Consider the following 20,667-nt stretch of genomic DNA (forward strand, 5'->3'; position numbering starts at 1 on the left):
CAGCATACAGTTCTTGGACCTCAATCTGCCCATCATACAGTTCTTGGACCTCAATCTGCCCATCATGCAGTTCTTGGACCTCAATCTGCTCATCATACAGTTCTTGGACCTCAATCTGCCCATCATACAGTTCTTGGACCTCAATCTGCCCATCATGCAGTTCTTGGACCTCAATCTGCCCATCATACAGTTCTTGGACCTCAATCTGCCCATCATGCAGTTCTTGGACCTCAATCTGCTCATCATACAGTTCTCAGAACTTTCCGTAATCATCTCGCCAATCCCAGTCCAACTCCGCAATACATTAATATCATGATAAACAATTATTACTATATACTACTCACCATTTGCTAAGAACCAAAATAGCCACTAAAGGTGTGGTCCTTAGCAAATGATACACACTGACATACTGCACTTTTCCAGGCATCTCTGCTACAGATGGCCTACCACAACACTTTCTATTTACGATTTACAATACTATGTGTTCAGAACAAAAGACACAAATTTAAGACCGAACCATCTAACAAAGGACTGATGCAAGTTGGCATTCTCAGCAATGTCATATCCAGGTATATGAGCATGTTATCTTTCCCTTGTGACCTTGAACCAGCCATAAACCATCTCGTTAACAGCCTCGCAATTCTTCAGTGATACACAAAGGCTTAATTAGAGCCATGGTGTGAGATCCAACACATGACCCTGTTAATTACAATAGAGGCCATCTCTTGGTATGGCGGCCATAACAGCCAATCAGGACCCTGCTGCTATGTGCTGTAGGCTGTACAGGCAGGTAGTACAGCCAGTGGTGTGGTATAACAAGCATACTGTCTATCCTAGGCAAGTCAGGTGTACACAATAGTGTCATTTTTTGTTGTGACTGCGTTTCTATTATGTTCAATGTTTAACTAGTCTTACTCATGTTTAACACTCAATCCGCAACATTTCAGCTGTCGGGCATGGCTTGAAAATAACCAGACAAACCGTTGATTGATAGTACAAGCAACGGTCCACGTCCTCAGAGTACGATGACCCAATCAACCAAATCACCAAGCCTGACCACTTGATCCATTGGTCACTTCTAACAACCAGCTGAATTGCGGAATCAATTCTAATGCGGAACCAACAGTTTTTTTCTTCATGTGTGTTGTCCAGAAAGTTTTCATAAGTTTTACTTGGATATAATGGAACTTGAGCTGATAGTATATGAATTATTCATGGAGGACAAAGTATTCCTTCATTCAATAGATATCTAATCTGTCCCCGTTGTGCAAAGGGAAATATGTCAAACTAGAGATATTAATGACAATATCATGAACATCATTTTCTGAGTTTGAACAAGATTTTTCACTCTAGAAATAAAAAGAATAATTTAAAGGAATAATTTCTTAGCTGCTGTTGATACCTAAATCAATGAGTGATAAAAATGGAAATCATTTCGATTTTTCAAATGCAAGTTTTAATTTCCCGACAGCCAATATCAACTGATTGATTGGGGGATGTTTTGTTGGCAGCAACAGCCCTCGTTGGTAGCAGTATTGTTACAAATCAAAACTGCCCGGCAAATAAACCTTCATATTCCACCAGGCAATACACCAAGCACAATTGCATTCCAGTTGCATAATGCAGGCACCATATCTGCCGGCAACATTATACAGGTTATATATTGAATCTGCGGAAAGTGTCACTTTGGGACTAAATTTGATTGGTTGTGCCACACGATAGCAACAGCCACACATTGCATCTCCATGCCACTGATATCAGAGAAAAAATTATTAAGGGGATTTTTCACGGGCTGCAAGTGCCGCAGCCACATCGCAATGAAATGAAATGAAGAATTTGACAAGGATGTTGGCAATTGATATCTGAAATATTTTCTGTCCAAGAAAGAAAAGCTATGGTTCTCCATCATAAGTTTCTCTTGAGGGGAATCTCTTTTTCTGAAGTATGCTGAGGAGATGATATGATTTCACCGATATGTGGAAACCAACACTTCGGAGAGGTTTTTCTCTGGTTTTAATTAGAATTATTACGATCCTTAACCCTCACAAAATACATCCTTTCACAACAAGCTGTCTGAAGTATCAGGAACAAAAACAAAATAGTTTTTTCAAAGCAAAAACTGCTGTACATCAGCTTTCTGAAACAACATGTGCCTTACAACTATCTGCAAGTCATCAACTGTCGGTTTCCATGGGTATCAGCTCCCATGAGATTAACTTGACAACTACTTCCAACCTCTACCCCATGGGACACCCACAGTGATGTAGCTTGTCACTATAATTAGTTGTACAGCTAACCCCACACCTGGACTGTGTCAACTCAAGGCCCATTTCTCAAGTCTCTCCATTCTTAAATAAATAATTTTTTTAAATTCCAAAAAAAATCAACTTATAACAATAATATCTAAGACAGTTCATCAAGCAAACCCAGGCCACAACATCAAAATGATTCCTGAGACAATACATCAAATAGTTTTTCCAAAAGGTATTTTCATGAAAATTCCAAATGCAATGTACTACTTGCAGAAAAAAGCATAAATCTCACCACCTCAAATTTGTCAATAAGTACAAAAGACTGATAATTTACTTCTGTTACAACCAGCAGCACCGTAAGCCCCATTCAAAACCCCAGTCCAGTTTATAGCTACAGCCATGCACTCTTCAGATTCTATCTTCAACCTCTGAAGAAACCAACTAAAAAAATGCTGCAAAACCAGACCTAACTAACACGATTACACAAGTGTGCATATCCATAGTAAGTATTCTTTAATACACAAAGACAATAAACTGCTGTTAATGTTTTGCCACCTTGCCATTCCATAGAATAAATGTCCCATTTTTAACCCTCAACAAGATACAGAGCATCCAACCTAGCTTAGGAATGGCATTCCCCATTAACCCTTGATGCTCATTGCTGCTCTGGCGGTGACATTAACCCTTTCTATCCAGATGGGGAAATTCCTGGAGTTCAGAAAGTGTTATATACAGTAATTAGTCTCAGCTTGTCTCAGACGATCTGTATGATAAGGGGAGAGTTCATTGAGCTATACTGTGTACCACAAGCTGACAGTCAATTAACGCATGCTAATGTACTCATTAAAACAGTTATCACCCACATTGTGTTTATGGCGTGGAGTATGTAACACATTGTTATATACAAATACAGGGTGTGCACTTTCCCACAATCGCTACCTTAAAGTGGTTGATTCCAACAGTCTTACTGAAAACAGTATCTCCAATTTCACATTTTCCAACCCTTGGAGAAAGGCTTACACCCTGTCCAGGGATCCATAAACTACTCAACATTTGATAAGGATACCGAGATATTTCATATGGTACGTTTCATACTGTGACATGATATGGTAATAACTTATTGAACTGTGAATTTATGTTGTTGGTTGTGTTAGTTGGTTGTTTATCGCAGCACTCAGCAATATTCCAGCGGTCTGTAAATAATCGAGTCTGGACCAGCAAACCAGTGATTAATATCATGAGCATCGATCCTTGCAATTGGAATCAATGACATGCATCAACCATGTCGGCGATCCTGACCACACGAACCTGTCAGTCGCCTCTTACGACAATCATAGTCTCCTTTCACAGCAAGCACTGTGTATTTATGTTTAATCAACTTGAATGAAGCAGCCCATGCTTCCAATATCGGATACTATTTGTATGACTACATATCACAGCACGTGTCACTAAGACACTCCCTGTCCCAAAAGTTTAATAGTATATGTACCACCAAAACACTCATGGCCAACCGTTCTCTGACCTAGGGGCAAGCATTGAAGTATCACCCCATCTTCCAACTGTAGGGTTGACCGTTCCCAACCCAGAGCATTCTTACTGATATTCGGGGGGAAAAACAAAAGTTCCCACACCCCAATAACACGGAAACACCATCCCTCCCCACCCTAGAAGTCCTGCCCTTCTTCCAACCAAGGGCTCATCCTCACCCCTAAAACATGAAAACACCATCCCTCTCCCACCCTGCCCTTCTTCCACCACAGGGGCCACCAACAGCATCCCTCCTGCACCCATCTTCCACGACAATTCAACATGTCCCCCCCCCCCAACCCCCCTCTGCAGCTATACCTCATCACTCCATGGACCACAGGCCCGCACAATTACAAGATTGGCACAATGCCTGCTATATAACCAGTCATTAACTAGCGACATTAATTAACATCCCTTCCCATGCCTACCTGGCTAGGACCCTACATAAACATATTCCAAACACCAGGTGCATGACACTAGGCCACAGCATTCCTCCATACCTAACACTTCTTTTGTGGTTAATACAAAGAAAATTGAGCTCCGTTTTTTCAACAGATTTACAACCTCTCTTATCAGAAGCTGTCAGCCCGGGTGATAAACTGCTGCACATGCCAATAAGACAAAAATACCTTCTCCCTCCCCCTCCCAATATTAAATTAGCATTATCTTGAGTGATTGAGTAATCTTGAGGATATTTTATGCTTCAGGATAATAGTAACAAATCTGCAGTTACTGGGAGCAATTAGAACATCAGGATTCATCAAACTAATAGCAGAATATTGAACTATGAATTTGACATTCATGTCCAATAACGCGGAAAACAATACATGTATCTTGCTGACAGGCATACGTCCGTATTCCATCCTCTCACGAGACATGCTCACATTAAAGTCAGTCAAGCAGAACCATCACTCCAGGGCCCTGTTGCTTTATAATGAGAAACTGACAAGTCAACCACGATTTGAAATCCTCAAAGACCCAAAGAGACAGACTGCTTTGTTTTAATTGACAGCTGCTCGTCATATGACTATTCTATGTTGGGTGTGGCTTAACTTCGCCACAAGCCATTTTGTTGTTAGGGATGGCAATAACCAGATGCTACTGTCAGTACAACTAACTCGAACATCAGCCATATCAAAACCAGCAATTAATTTGTTTACAAGTCATAAACCTATAAAAAGCTTCAGGTGTTAAGAGACTCTTTGTCTGATGTTTGCCATGAAAGTATTGTGAACTAATCCCAGCCGTCTAAACAGGGGCATGTTTTCTAAACACAATAAAGCAGAGAATATCCCACACAGATGAAATGATAACGGCAATATCAACACAGGCACCTCCAAAGGTGGACGCCCTTATATTATGGACTTATCACAGTTACCTCCCTTAGATTTCAAAGTGTAATTCATTTAAATTCCGAATGAATATCTTGTTCTTGAACTAGTGCATTAACAGATTTTCTACTCTATCCAATATCACATCACACAATCATGGGAGCAAGAATGTTAATCCGTCAGGCAATAAAATCTTCGTTTACGAGTCTTGTTGCACATGTCTAGATGCATCATGTGACACCCGGCTGTACTCGATGACACACTATTCAGATAAAACCAGGTACATTTTCAGCTCCACCAAGCATGTCCGCCAACAGTCCGCTAGCCCCAAACAGAGCACAAAATAGCTGATGGCTGATAAAGATTCCTAATCAGGGCCTCTGAGAATGATCGCTCAGCCCTTTCACTACAAGTGTATCAATAATTGACCACTAGCCCTCAAAACAATTAGCAGACATAATGCCTTATCGGGGCCCGGGAAACAGATGACTTGGCCCTTTCACTGCATATATAACAACGTGACACAATGTCTATCATAAACCCCCTTTTAAGCACTAACAGCCCGAATTTCACATGGTTCGAGCCATAAAACTCTCAAACAATTAGTTAAAAGTTGAACAAATATTTTTTTTACTTTGTTCATTAATGCCAGGAATAGAATAACCCGATATTCAATCAGAAATGTTAATAGCTACAAATCACAAAGTTGGGACATCCATGTTATCACGTCAAAATAACGATAACCTGACGGGTTGTTGACGTCTCAGGTCATATATTCCCATATCCCATCAGGGTCATTGCTAATTACAACAAAGAGCAACATTCAGCGTCGACATCCACTGGTCTACAGTGAACAAACAGCATGCTTCAGTGCATTTCACTCATTACATATTCAGGTGACTGTCGTGATGAATATTCCCCAAGGCTGAGTACATACTTCCAGTACAGGTGCTTGTATATTTACTCTGTCCCTTCACCTTGCACAAGTAAACGTAGGAGCGTCAGGTTGAGGTGTACTTTAGCCTTATCAACTCTACCCTCGAAACAGCTACTGCTAATGGGAATCTATTCATAAAATAAATTTGTCAGAGTTAAACGGAGCGAAGGTATGTTGACACTGGCAGTGGTCGATGCTGCACGGTTGACTGACAGTAGCGTTGGGCTAAGTTGTGTTTATACTCGCTCATGTGGATCGAATCCTTGTACATGACTTGGGTCATCATTTGATCAGCTTCAGCAGCTGCTGAACAGACAAAACTGAACACGGGCATGGAGTGTGCAGTAAACGTTATGCAACACCGTATAACAAACAGTGCATGATGCTCGACTTGCAGGTTGACACTGTTCAGAACAAGCCTCCAAGTGTATTCAGTCTCTAGTTGCTGGAAGCAAGTCCTCAGAATTGTTTGTTTGTTGTCTAATGCCATACCATGTGCTGTAGGCGGCATAGTCAGGTAATAGAGCCAGTTGTGTGGTAAAACATCAACAGTACCTGGACAGATATACAATTTACTACAAAGAAAACCTGCACTCAGTCGTGTCAGTTTTGTTTCCACTGCTTGGTTCTATGTTCATCCTTTTTCCCCATTTTCGTTTGTTTCGTCATATTCGCAATATTCCAGCTACATGACAGCAGGCTGTAAATAATCAATTCTGGACCAGACAATTTAGTGACTGACATCATGAGCATCGATCTACACAAATGGGATGCCATGACAACTAAGCCAGACCACCTGATACTGTTGTCTCTTAAGACAAGCATGTTGCTGAAGACCAGTTCCAACCCGGATCTTCACAGGATCACAGAACTGATTACAATTAAGGACAAAAGTGTTAAACATTAATCATTCAAGTATTCTCAGCATCATTTTAATCAGTGCTACCTTTTGACTATCGGAAATCTCTGTCTGAAGATTAGCCTAATCTGTTTGCTGGGGTCTACCCCATCACCTTCTGCCCACAAGCAGGCTCACCCACGCTACATCCACACCCTGCCACCACATGTCCAGCCCGACGTGGATTAAACATTTACATGGGTCAATTATTGATGCATTGACAGTCATGTCAACCTCTCATTAATGGAGATCAGCTTCCACAACGCTCTTCTTGCACCATGGTTTGTCCCTGGTAGTCAAGTCATGCTTAGATGGGCTTCATATCAGATAGTTTCTACCAAGCCATGTCACACAACAGGAACTCCCCATTTAGATCTGATTTACAACACTAAATTCATCATCATCATCAATTATATATATATATATGCACACACACTATACAATAACACACCTAGCTAGATCTGTTATACACCACTAATTCTCATGACAGATATGCTATTCAACAATAATTCCCTATTAGGCATGTAGTAGTGAATAGTGCCATTGGAATAAAAATTCAACGGCTCCCAGTCTTCCTGTTTTCTTATAACCAGTTCTTGTTATCACCCTCCCTGACATATTAAATGCAGATGTTTCCTCTGAATGTCTTGGAATAATCTGTATAAGAGCCTGACTGTTTCAGATGGCATCTATGTTACACTACAAATAAGGGTGTGTCATGTGACCTTCTGTGACGTTCGAACAAGTTTTTCTTGGTTTGAAAATTAGCGTGTGTTCCAGCTCCAACCGGACAAGAACCAGGTCTGTGAGAACTTCAAAGTGGATATCAGTTGAACTTCAATCTCTGATAGCAATATCAGAGCTAGCAATGGCAATTAGTGCTGAATTCAGCCCACACGATGTAGTGTTAGTACATATCGGCCTTATCAGACTCGGTTAATGAGCGATCTTATGTCAATAAACACAGTTATAAATTAAAAGCTGGTTTCAAGAGGACAAAGCAACATTTGCAGGCCAAATACGAGGGTAGTATTGAACAATGTTATCATGTAAGCTAAGTTGTTGTCTGTGTTGATTCAGCAGACGTCAAGTCACGAGCCCCCTCAACCACTAAAGTCCTTCCACGACTCTGATAACCTGCCTACCTTGGCTCCATTCAACAGAACCAGACTTGCACACTTCAAATCTAACTCTGCTTGCTTACATGTCGCACAAACTTACACACTGTTCCCAAAAGTTTACCTTGTGTTTTCTTGTTTACACTAGTTCCTAAATGTAACTTTCGGTATGCGTTAAATCATTATATACACATGACCGTGAGGGACAATAACAAATATGGTGATTATATCCTAGTATGTTATAACACTGATAACAATCAACCACAAGCAGCAGGGATATATAGGCATTTGTTCCGTTAGGTAGAAACCCCATAAGTGAAACTACAGTGTGACCTAAAAAACTGGGGCATAATATACTTTCAGTGTCTCACTACTTGCTTTTGTTTAACAGCATGTAATTGAGCCTCCTCTTATCAGCGGAAAGTGGAGTTACTCCCAACTCTCAGCTTCTGAAGTCCCCAGTGCACATGAAGCATACACGTGGGAATTCCAGCTATTCCTCTGTGGTGTTAAATTACCTATTTTCTGTTGAAATTGCAACAACCTTTTACCCTGAGCTCACCTTTCCCGAAATCTGAATATATTTCGTTGTTTGTGGAGCTCATTAAGATCGTATTGACTAATACAAGGATTCTTGGAAACTTCATGACAAGCACACAATTTCTAGAAATATGATTATTGACTCAAATTTTGGCCATCCACAAAAAGTGCATGTCATCACGGCCAAGGAAACAGGTGACGGGAGATGTTGTTAGATTCAATGTAGCCGGGCTGTTAAGTACAGGCAGGTAAACAACCTTGCAACAATGCACTCCGGGGATGTGTGGACACTCCGTGACTTCTCACTCTCACCACAAACAAACCTGCTACAGTTAAAAGATGCACTCCGATTTGTTCATCACGACTATTTGCACGGAACACACGACACATCTCAGACGACAAGTTTTTTAAATCAAGCCAAAAGTACAATAAAATGTCTGCTGGATGAAATAATACCTAAAATGGGATTAAATTTCAACACAATCCACCAGTTGATTTCGTTCATAAGAACCAGTTGATTTCATTAATAAGAACAAGAAACATGGGACGTTGGGCAACTTTTTGTCCAGGTATTACCCGTTGCCCTCTTTCCCCGCATCACATAGATGGGACTTATTCATTTCCTGTTTTTCCTCTTTAAATTCTAAAAAGTGTAGGAGTTGGGCAAGCGTGGGAGACATTTGTGATGAGCAGGACTCCTCCGCCACCAACGAGAGTCTGAACAGAGGCCAACACAACATCCAACTGGCAGTCTTAGCACTCCCCCTTCTCTCCCCCCCCAGTCTAATTAGGCCAGACCCATGGCCTAGGGGGGTCCCACCAGTTTGGGAAGTGTCAGATTTGTGGCGGTAGGATTGACACAGCTTGATGAAGCCTTCAGACTCTTCGTCCTAAACAGGTCAGATTTCAGGGCAAGCTCAGTAGGCATGTCAGGGCACAGTGATACCCTCCACATCACATAAGGAAATGTGCTCAATCTATAGGGCAATTACCAACCAGTGATTTTCTGTAGGGTATGTTGTAACCCAGCACATCTTCCCACTCTGTTGGACACCTATAGGAACTGGCACCAGAAATACCAGGAATTTATCTTGATTCCTAATCTGAATGCCAGTGTGGGCAAATTAGGGGAAAAAAAACACTGATTTTGTTCAAGAGATGCTTCTATTATTATTTATTAAGGAATTCCAACCTTTTATATATTTTTTAAATTCAATGCAATGTATAACTAGGATGTTAAGTTCATATTTATGATAATCAGAACTGGAATATCTTTGGATTCAACTATGGTAATCATTTTTGCTGCAGTTTCAAGCCCTGGGAATGCTTGAGTCTAGATGTGGACTTACTCTGCAAAGATACCACTTTTGATCACCTAATAATGAGGTCTGGTGGGACACATTCTGTGCAATAATGAAGCATATAGCAGCACAACTGACAGCTGGTCAGAATATTATACTGTGAATCTCATCTTCCTTTTTCTCAGATCTATCTGACTTGTTGAACCCAGCAAATTGTAATTCGGAAATACTTGACCCAACGACACATCCACCCCATTAAATTGTAATAAGTGAACCACCCTAGGAGACAACCTTCACTTACCACCCTGTTTAACTGTCTATAGTACCACCCTGTTTAACTGTCTATAGTACCACCCTGTTTAACTGTCTATAGTACCACCCTGTTTAACTGTCTATAGTACCACCCTGTTTAACTGTCTATAGTACCACCCAGTTTAACTGTCTTTTACACCCTGTTTTACACCCTGTTTTACCACCTGCGATACACCTTCTATTAAATAACTTCAACCCTCTACAGGGAGTTTAGCCCCACCCCAACAATGACGCTAACCTCAAGAGGAATACCCCTCTACAGGAAAAGGCAGTCACTCCACCCATAATGCCAGGTCAGCCTCAGATATGTACATACAGCCCCTAGCCACACAGCTATCTCAATCACGTCCTTTGTTCTCCCGGTGCTTTATAAATCACCCCTCTGATATAATGTGTGTTTGACACTTTCCTACCAACACTACAGGTCCTCAAGACAGGCCAAGGAGGAGGCCAGGGTTCCACCAGACTAGTCATAACCAGGGTCTCCAATGACTTGATAACCTGCGGACGTGGACGCTGAACCTGGACAATTTGCACCTGTAGTGTGCTCCTAAGTGATCCACAGGTTGCATGGGGAGGCGGCGAGAAGGGTGTGTGTGCGTGGGTGGGATGGGGTGATGGAGTGTGGGTGGGTGTAGGTGTTGGTGGTTGCAACAGTGCACGCCCTCCTGTTTCAGACACCTAACATATTTACCTTTGTGATCTGGGTAGGACTGCATGCCCCCTTATTAATAATTCTGTAACTGGATCTAGGCTTTATTATCAGGATCAAGAGGTCCCATTACTTTCTGTCGATGAGTTTTGTCCCAAAATATGTACAATACAGACATACAGACCATGAAACAAATATATCCAATACAGCCCATGCAAGTTGATAATACCTGGAAGGTCTAGGGTACTGCAGCACTTATAGCATTGATAAGTCTCTGAAAATGAAGAGTCTCTGGGCTCCTTGTTATTATATTTCAAAACCATAATGTAATAACTGTATCAGTGTAAAATATGTTCATTTTCAGAGACTAGATGTTAGTAAAAATAAACAACAGGTGCTTGCCTCTATAATGTCATCCCCAGTAAATATCCCATCCCATGCCTCACTCTATGACCCTGAACCCCTATTCCCCCCACGTCCAACTGCTATCTGTATACTACGAAACCTACCTTATCTCATGCCCGGTAAGGAATGAATGCACCACCCTAACCCCAGCTTACCAGTCTCCCTTATCCCTGGCACTGATAACCCCAGTTCTACCACTTGTTATATAACTGGGCGGGGCATGCATGGCTATATTCAGACAGCTAATCTCATACCGATACTTCATACACCTCCGACTTTCTAAACTTGCCCCTATCAGTTTCTAAGATTCCAGGTACCACTCTACTTCAAAAAGAAACAAGTTCACCGAAATAGCTACATAGTCTAGGGTAAGGAATGCTGTTCGTTCTCTCATCGTTAATCGCCCTTAGTTCAGCCCAGTTGCTACACATCAATCAAACTCTTCAATTACAGACAGTCCAATTAATTGATTGTTCAAAAATTCCAGTCAAATGAAATAAATCCTATCTCACTACCAGTCCGTTAACTAATGGTTCCATTATGAGGGTATTAACTTAGCTGCTGATGATATCTCCCCAAACAGGTGTGTACCATCCTTCTTATCCCCTACCCTCCAAGAGACGATATCCTATCACACCCCCCCCCCCCCCCCGCCCCCGAACCATAATCATTAACATCGTCTGCATAATTAATTTCCATTCCATCGCCCTGAGATTTAATCTGAGATAAAGGGCCAGTGATTACAATCTAGTCAGCTTGATAAGGCAATGCAGTGATGGTGGAAAGGCCTGCCATGATAAGCTTTACCGATGTAGATAATTAGTGCTGACGATAACGTCATCTGGACTGCCGCATAAGTGTTACCGATCTAGATAATTAGCGCTCAGGAAAGCGTCATGTGACTGACAGACATCACACTCTGATATAGAAATAGCCTCGCTATGAATGAAAGACGTTCTGTGATTGTCCGTAGGCGCCCATTCTGTGATTGTCCGTAGGTGACATGTATGATGCATGAGTTCGTGGTGCAGGATATCTGAACATCCCCACTTTTACAGAACGAACAGCCACCCTTCTCAGATTATACATAACTTAAAACAGCCTTCCAACCATTTCTTTCAGTTATATTTTTTTCAATACATTTTCACATTTGGTGATATATGGGAGAAAGCTCAAATTAAGAGTGCAAGAGACACTGGACACTGAATGGAAGCATCAATCACAGCCACTTGAAGTAGTCCTTCGGATTCATGTGCTAGACTAGCTCTTCAATTCATAAAGCGGAATTCATTACTCGACAAATGAGGCGTAAACTACTTAGAAATGGAACTTTTCTCCCTCCTCCCTGAAGAGCTCTTTCCCACCATGCATCTGTCTGCCAAACTGAGGCTGGCAGCTGCACTGGGTCAAAGGTTAGACTTTTCACAGCCACACCCATGTACTGATACCCCAACTCAGCTAGCAAGCAAACATGGCCCAAACCATCAGCTGACTGCCCCCATGCTCTAGAAGAACACACGACCGCCTATACTGGTGGTCTTAAAGTTTTTCTTCACCAAGCTCTTTTATTCATTGTATTTGCAGAATCACACTATCCCATACAGTATACACACTAAGTATATACACAAATCGGGTATACAGAGAATGGACCAGACTCGGCCATACATAGAAAATACAGCAGCTCTAATATAGCAGTTATCATGCCAGGTCACTTGATTTGAAAAATACACGTTAAACAGGAATATTTAGTATAAACGTTCCTAATTTTAATTGAAAAGTGACCATCCCAACTACAACAAATCACACCATATCGAGCTTATTACTAGATCTTTTTAAATATGAACTTCTATTTCAGTCTCCTTCCTGAACTAGCCTCTCCACCTCTAAATTCAAGTTAATCCACTTTCTGACAGTTTCTATTCATTATTTCAAAATACTGTGAATGCACCTCCAACCTTGTCGCATCTCTGTCGCATTGAGAACAGGTTTCTATACCATGATCAGGTTCTCACAGAACACCTGCACTTTCAATTCAGACCAACACCTTCAAATAGTTGCGATACAAAAACTGATGTATGTTCATTTTAAATTGAATACATATAGGTATCAACTCCTCCCCTCATTCAAACACAGAGCTCTTCCTACCTCCCCCCTCACAGCGCTCTTGCTTCACCCTCCCCCACAGTTTTTCCTCTCTTTTCTCCCCCCCCCCCCCCCCCCCCCCACAGAGCAGTTCTGCTTCCTCCCTCCCCCATACAGAGTTCTTGCTTCCCCCTCCCCACAGACAGCACTTGCTCCCCCTCCCCCCCCCCCCCCCCCCCCCCCCCCCCCCCCCCCCCCCACTCCTTAAGAAACCTGTTCCCCATCTACCATCTCCAAATCTCAGGCTACACAAAGACAGTGTCTGTTCCAGCCAATTCAAATAGTGCAATGTTCTTTAGAAACTGTGAATTGGGTCCCAGTGAGAAGACTAATCTCGCAACACCTCCCTGGATCACAGGCCCAGGTTTTTTATAGCCGCCACATGCACTGCTTTGGTGTCTGGGCGGTGGTTTCATACACGTTCGTACACATGGAGCACTTAGAGGGGATGAATAGTCCACCCAGTCTGCCGTCGTATACACCAGTCATTTCACAGTTGCATAACCCTGTACAGCTTGTACACTCAGCCCTGAATCGTATCCGGATTGTTTGTTTTACAAAATTATTTAATGTTATCAGCAATAGAATATCAGTGTCTCTTGTCTAGTGACACTGATGAGGAACACTGTCCAATTTCCATAATTTCTACTTTTCCCAAGACTTTTTTTCCCGTTGAGAACTTTTAGGGCTATTGTGCAGTTTCAAATGCTGCAGCCTTTGAAATCTTCTTGTCCGACACTACTAATTGTGCTGTGGACAAGACAAAAATCCAAAGAGAGCCCTCATTGACTAGTGGCATTTGAGGGCTATAATTCTGAACCAGTTCTCAATGCTTTGATTTGTTTACAAATTGAAACAGAATAAAATTGACAGAAAGTGTCAACATAGTAAACATGTTTGTCTGGTTCAAGCTACAAACTCTGATATCTAGTGAAAGAAGCTTTACACTAGTCCTCTGAAACAAGAATTTCTAAGGCTGATGCTGGGCAAGAAATAGGTAATGTGCTTGTACGTCTCTGAGAACAATTCTTCTTCTCATTAAGTTATGTCAATTCTATATCAACTTGTGATACATTACAAGCCCGACTCCTTCAACCCTCCTACACTAATCATCACTAAGCAATCACACTACAAGAGACAGTTATACAAAACCAAATGTATCGTTTTTCAAAACCATTCAGTCTAAATATTAATTCATCTGATAAGTATCCTCTCACTGACCATGTCGTAAATGAACAGCTGCACGAGAAACAAGACAGGGTCCAAATGTGATGAAAATATTAATTGCAAAAATTTCAATGACAGGTGTACCTGTATTTTTCAAAAGATGGTTGAGTAATAAGTCAGAGGCCTAGCATCTCAAACACTCAGGAAACACTGTGCACAATAAGTCAGGAGTATTATTGTTCTAGATAATCTCCCCCTACCATGCTCTATCCCTGTAAACTTTTGTTTACATATTGAGTCGACACAATGTCCCTGGGTCGACATTGTGTCGTGAAGTAAGACCCTGCATCACAGCTGGTGCCCGAGGCCTGATATTGTCTACACCACACCCTTTAGGGTTATCAACATGACCTTTTGACCTTGATTAAACTGACCCACTGAAAATAGCCTGGGGCGGAGTGGTTCCGTGAGGTAATAATGACACTCTTTTCACCCAGCCTGGACTTTTCATTCAGCTGTAGTTATGGCCGTGGTGAATTAATTGAGGAAGGATGCTCATTGTGAGGGTAATAGCTTCCTGTGCTAGCGTTCAAGGCAGTTTGCCCTCACTTAAACCCATGTATACTTAACGGTTGTTAAAATCAAAGGGGGGGCCTATCGTCATGATATCCTTCAGGTACATCTCGATTTACACGTTCAAAAATCTCGGGAACAAATGATCTTAAAATAACAACAAATGCCTTGCCTGGCTTCTGCCCCACCCAAATAACACTGATAATCAAATTGTCATGGTTATAAAAGATTTATGAATCCAAACCAAACTAAGCAATGGATGTCAGTCATTTAACTTCTATTAGCATAATCACACGAAACCAACATCGAAATATTCACTACTACTTAGAATAGTCCCTTGTGCTAGAGCCAGGATGTTCCGAGTGGCGCCGATGTATTTTCGTTTCAATCCGGCAGTTGTGATTACTATATCAATGGTGCCTACCCCGTCACAGGCTAGTCTCCGGCTAGTCGTCAGTGTCGCTCGGTCAGTTACAGTTTGCTATTAGACACAGCACAAAATCAATATTCTCGTATAAGCCATCAGCTTTCCTGTTCGACTGCTTCAAGTTTGGAATGCATTCCACTGTAGTTTATAGTTATGGCTGTAATTTCGCAAATGAAGGATGTGAGCGCTGCAGTTGGCCTTAGCAAACAGCCACCGATCTCGGATCAGACCTACCGCATAATGGTACCTTTGACGTCAGTGGCTTCCGTCAAATATTTATTCTACCCATAATTCACAGCATGCTAACGACTGCTATTAGACGAACACATTTCAGATCAATCCACTGGATCAGTTTTTGAAAACCTGCTCTAAAAATTGACACCTGGCTTTTCAGCATTCAGATTTTGCATATCAACAAAAAGTGTGGTGTTGATTTGTGGGAATGTTTTGTTGCACAAAACATTGCCAGAGCAGACAACAGTCCCGTGGTCACTTCCCGGGATTGTTGAACAATTCCCTGACTCCCCGTAAGATCAATATACCAACAAACTCACCTTCGGTTGTGCCTTCCGCGGGAACGCCACCTTAGGGTCTACCTGTGAGGGGAAAAGAAAACAATAGTTGTCCATCATACAGTATCTGTGCCAGGATGGATGTGAAACCTGTTCGACTACTCCTACCCGACTGATTGATAGAAATGGAATATGCAGCTATACGTTACTCGCTGGCGTAGGCACTCTGGTGCAGGCAAATACCATTAGAAGTTCTTTACCAGGTCGGTATAAGCAAACACTGGCACAAAAGCAGAGATTGGAGAAAGCTTAGCGTCAATACGGTTCGGTTATAGCTTGTGCTATTGAATACACGATCATTAACACAGTTGGAATAAGGTGTGATGTAATCAACAGTACTCTAGGCCTACACATAAACACAGAATTTGAACTGTGATAAATTGTTGCGTTTACAATCAATAAGATATTATCTGAAATGAGGTGTGAATAACAAAAGGTATAAATTGAAGGTATTACAAACACATGAAGTCTATGGATACAAGATAACGACCGAAGCCTCTAGGTAAAGGTGACAAGCACATGATTATACATCGTGAGGACAATGCTACAAATTGGGTGCTGGACTATACGCCACAAAAATAAAACCTTTAGCTTCAAAAATGAACATTGTAATTATGAATAAATTATTCTGAATCAAACTCTTAACATGCCACAGCAAATTAAGATAAGTATCTGGGACTTTAAGAAGCGGTAACTTGATAAGTCATACAGTTATATGAGTACTACAGCTACACCAAAAACAGTGGATAAGATCAAGTATTTGGCTAAATAACTACATCAATGGCAACTTTGAAAAGGCGTACTAAACATGCTATGTTCTAGTCAACTAACCTTTCAACAAGGCCATAAGCCATGATGTGATATATGTCATGACAAGTGCTACAAATTAATGGTGACAGCCAGAAATTACTTCGAAATTCCAACTTATAATTCTTAAAAAGTTAATTCATTAAGAAACAAATTCACACAATATTAAAAAAAAAAATCACATAAATTTCCAAATTTGTGTGACAGTCAGAATGTTCCAAAGAGTTAAAATTGCAATGTCATTTTGTCAACATCTTTTAATTTTTGAGGTGTCATAATCTTTGACAATCAGAATGACTGGCTTCATCCATATTCCAAAAAATGAGCATAAATATATAAATTTGTAAATTCAATTTTGTCGATATATCTAATTTTCAAGGTGTCATATTTTTGTGGCGTAGTCCAACCAACTACAATGAAGAACGAAGCTACTGTACCGTTTTCGAATCTAGAGCATGAGGGCCGCTAGCTAAAACCTTCTCTACGCTAGCAGGATCCCGGTATGTTACGAAGCCGAATCCCCTGAAAAACAGACCACTACACGTCAGTATACAGAATACTAGGCCTTCACAGGGGTGTCGTAGGGGCAGCAACATGACCACGCTACACTGCAACAAGCCTTTGCACAGAGTAGTAGGGGATGGAGAACATGGTATAGTGAGGATGCAGGGGACACATGGTCAGGGGAACAGTCATATACTGTTTGTATGAAAACTAGAAACAGTTGACTTGAAAAAATGTCATGTAAAATTGATATAGACTTTTGTTGGATTGATATTTATCTATGTTGAGAATACTGTCAGAAAATAAAAAATTCCACATTTAGAAATACTTTTTTCACAGAAACGTTATTTGTGAATATGAGAACTATTTATAATGGGATGTTTTATTTTAAAACAGGAGTCATTCTTAATTCATGTGTGACTATGTCTAAGAACACAAGACTTGCATAAAAGTCAAAACATTACATAAATAGAAAATGATATTCACCTAACACAAAAATAGATTTTTAAAAAACATCAAATTAAAAGAAAGGGTGTGAAACCGAAACAGTTGAAGTATTTTTAGGTCAAATATTTTCACAGAAAAAATGCTTTCAGGAAGCGGGTTTTCAAAACAACCCTGTCCAAAGCAGAAGGTGTGTGAACCCTGGGTGAGGAATTCCTGCTCGGAGTGTGAGTTTGGAAGTGAGAGGAAAATATTCCAGCTAGCTCATTAGAGAGGGGATTCCCGCTCTGCTAGCACACAGTCGGGATATTTTCGGCTTCATTTCACACTTGACTTGACGCTTTATGCCCTTGCTGTGGGAACATCATAGACAACAACCTCTGCCTGTAAGTTGTGACAGAAAGGAACTCCTAGCGTCATTAACACTGTATAGCTCCAAACGTAAACAATCTGGCAACCCAGACACATTGAATGGGCATATGTAAATTGACAATCTTACACGATGTAAATTTCGTTTGGGGTCAAAAGATAAGGGAAACTGTAAGCATTGTTATCGATATTCATTCGATTCTAAAATGCATCGTCTGGAAATGATTATATATTTCTAAGGGAGGGGGTCACACGGGAATGTATGTATATTTTTCAGGGTGATGTAAGTTACTGCAGACACACATATAGCGTAGCGACCAAGTCCCGTAGACACAAGCAAGGTCAGGGTGGATACCGGACAGAGTGCATGAAGGTTATAAGGGCCATTTGACTAGGAAATTCTAGCATTCGTACAATCTACACTACAGTTCTAATCTAACCGCTGGACGCGAGGCGCATCCCGGTCACTCTGGGCGACTCTAGCCGTTCATTGAGCAGTTGACTGATGGACGTGCACACAGTAGCAAAATGGTGAAAGCACCCTACCTGGACCTCTTGGTAGCGGGATCTTTCATCACCATTGTTTCCTTGATTTCGCCGTATTTCCCAAAATACTCCCGTAGGCCCTCTGAAAACGACATTTGCATGTGTTATTTTCGTACAGAAATATGGCGTTGACAGTTTGGATATTAAGGATGCAGACCGCTGGATGAAAGACAGGCTATGGGAGATAATGATGGCATCACGCTAGTGAATTGTTTATAGTCATCTCTGACCGCTATCTGCGTTAAACTGCAAGTCACCTCGGTTGTAGAATGGCTTTTCCGTTCTCAGAACCCATTTCCCTCATCTCATAACGAGAGAGATCGGCTTACTTCCGAAAGAACTCAAATCACAATTCAATAAGTCCCCTCCCCACCGCCTCAGCGTAGGTGAACTTGGAAGGCGAGATCACTCGGCGAGCCGGGCCGACGGCTGAGTTGATGTACACCATGAATGGACGGGCGAGTACACAAGACTACAGCACGCGAAACAATAACAGAAGAAGAAGAAGACACACTAACCTGCAGTCGTCTGCCACGAGAGGCCTCCGATAAACATCTTCCTGTAAAAGAAAGAGAAACGGTGTGACGAGAGAGTTTGGCCATGTTGAAACGCTGACCTAATTGGACGAGTTTAGCGTTCTCGATCAAGAGAAATCTTCCAAATGTTACAAGGAAAGAGAGAGCAATGTCGGCCAACTGTCAGACAACAAGATCGGGGTTTTTAAGATGGCGATAGTCACTTACCCAGGGTCATTAGGGATTTCGTCCGTGCTGTTTGGTGATGACTGTTGGGTAGAGTCCATCTTCATATTTCTATCCGGCTACTCCTAACTATCTACTCCACTGACTGACTGAGTCGCACGTGGGCTCCTGCTGCCCAGATAGTCTCCCGCTCACATCTATTGGCTCGTCGTGGGTGGGCATTTCGCGCGTCGCACAAAGGCGCGAAGGACTGCTGATTGACACCCCATCCTGATATGCTGATTGGCTGTCAGGCCGTTGCCGGGCAACTGATATCAGTTTACACTGACGTCATGGGAATATTTGACTGGTCGTTACGCCCTGAGTCTATGCAGCACAATGAAAACAAACCCGCCCCGCATGCTTATGTTAGAAAATAGCAGCCAATGACAAGCCGAGGCCCTAAGCTCGGTAGCGCTTTTGCTTTGATTACACACGTCAAGTCCTATTGAATGCATCTGTTTTTTGCCTCTGTGCGAGATCGCAGAGAGAAATGGCAATAATCTGCCGTACGATTTATTCACATAAACCCTAGTCAATGCGAGCGGGTCCCTTGAGCCTGGTACTGGGAAATGCTGGCCAACTCAAGCGTGCTAATTTAACTAGAGAAAAAATATAGATAAATTACAACCGTAAAAACATTACCGATTAATCTCAAAATGGCATGATCGGTTTGCTGCATGGTGTCTATGTGAGCTTGAGGAAGAATTCATGCAAAGGTTACTGGTGATGGCATTCTTGTCTATTGTCATGCAAGGTTTAGCCTGTCGATAGTTGAAGAATTGCACACAGACACCGAGATGTAAATCCCATAACGAGCATGCTTCATCCCTCCGCCTAAACACATCCTACAAGCGTCTATCGACAATCAAACATTTTCTGATTTTGTGTTTATCACTATTTACGAACACATAACAAATCGATATGGCATATACACAGATGTTTTCAGCAGCTGTGATAGACCCAAATAATCTGTTATGTGTTGTAAACTACATTTACCGCACACCAGCGGGCGATTCTGTGTTCGACTATGTGGTTAAACGTTGCCGAAATCCTATAACACATAGCCGTATTCAATAGCTTTGTTTGGAAATGTGAAACTA

The 20,667-nt window shown here is 41.6% G+C and overlaps 1 protein-coding gene across 6 annotated transcripts in view; it reads right to left on the reverse strand.

Annotated features, from left to right (window-relative positions):
- LOC124140201 (RNA-binding protein Musashi homolog 2-like) overlaps positions 1–19,741 on the reverse strand; it is a 90,032-nt gene extending 70,291 nt beyond the window's left edge. For 3 of the 6 annotated variants that reach the window (XM_046507623.2, XM_046507622.2, XM_046507620.2), the window contains exons 1-5: positions 19,568–19,739; positions 19,343–19,383; positions 18,825–18,906; positions 17,399–17,483; positions 16,137–16,178 (exon numbers count right to left, since the gene is read on the reverse strand). In XM_046507623.2, the coding sequence (XP_046363579.1) occupies positions 16,137–16,178; positions 17,399–17,483; positions 18,825–18,906; positions 19,343–19,383; positions 19,568–19,632 (315 nt within the window). In that variant the 5' untranslated portion in view covers positions 19,633–19,739. Of the gene's footprint in view, positions 1–16,136; positions 16,179–17,398; positions 17,484–18,824; positions 18,907–19,342; positions 19,384–19,567 lie in introns of all 6 variants that reach the window. The other 3 variants (XM_046507618.2, XM_046507616.2, XM_046507621.2) reach the window with 2 other exon arrangements.
- Between the last annotated feature and the right edge of the window lie 926 nt (positions 19,742–20,667).

The sequence above is a fragment of the Haliotis rufescens genome, unplaced genomic scaffold (genome assembly GCF_023055435.1).
Source record: "Haliotis rufescens isolate VD_foot unplaced genomic scaffold, xgHalRufe1.0.p SCAF_15, whole genome shotgun sequence".
NCBI lineage: Eukaryota > Metazoa > Mollusca > Gastropoda > Lepetellida > Haliotidae > Haliotis > Haliotis rufescens.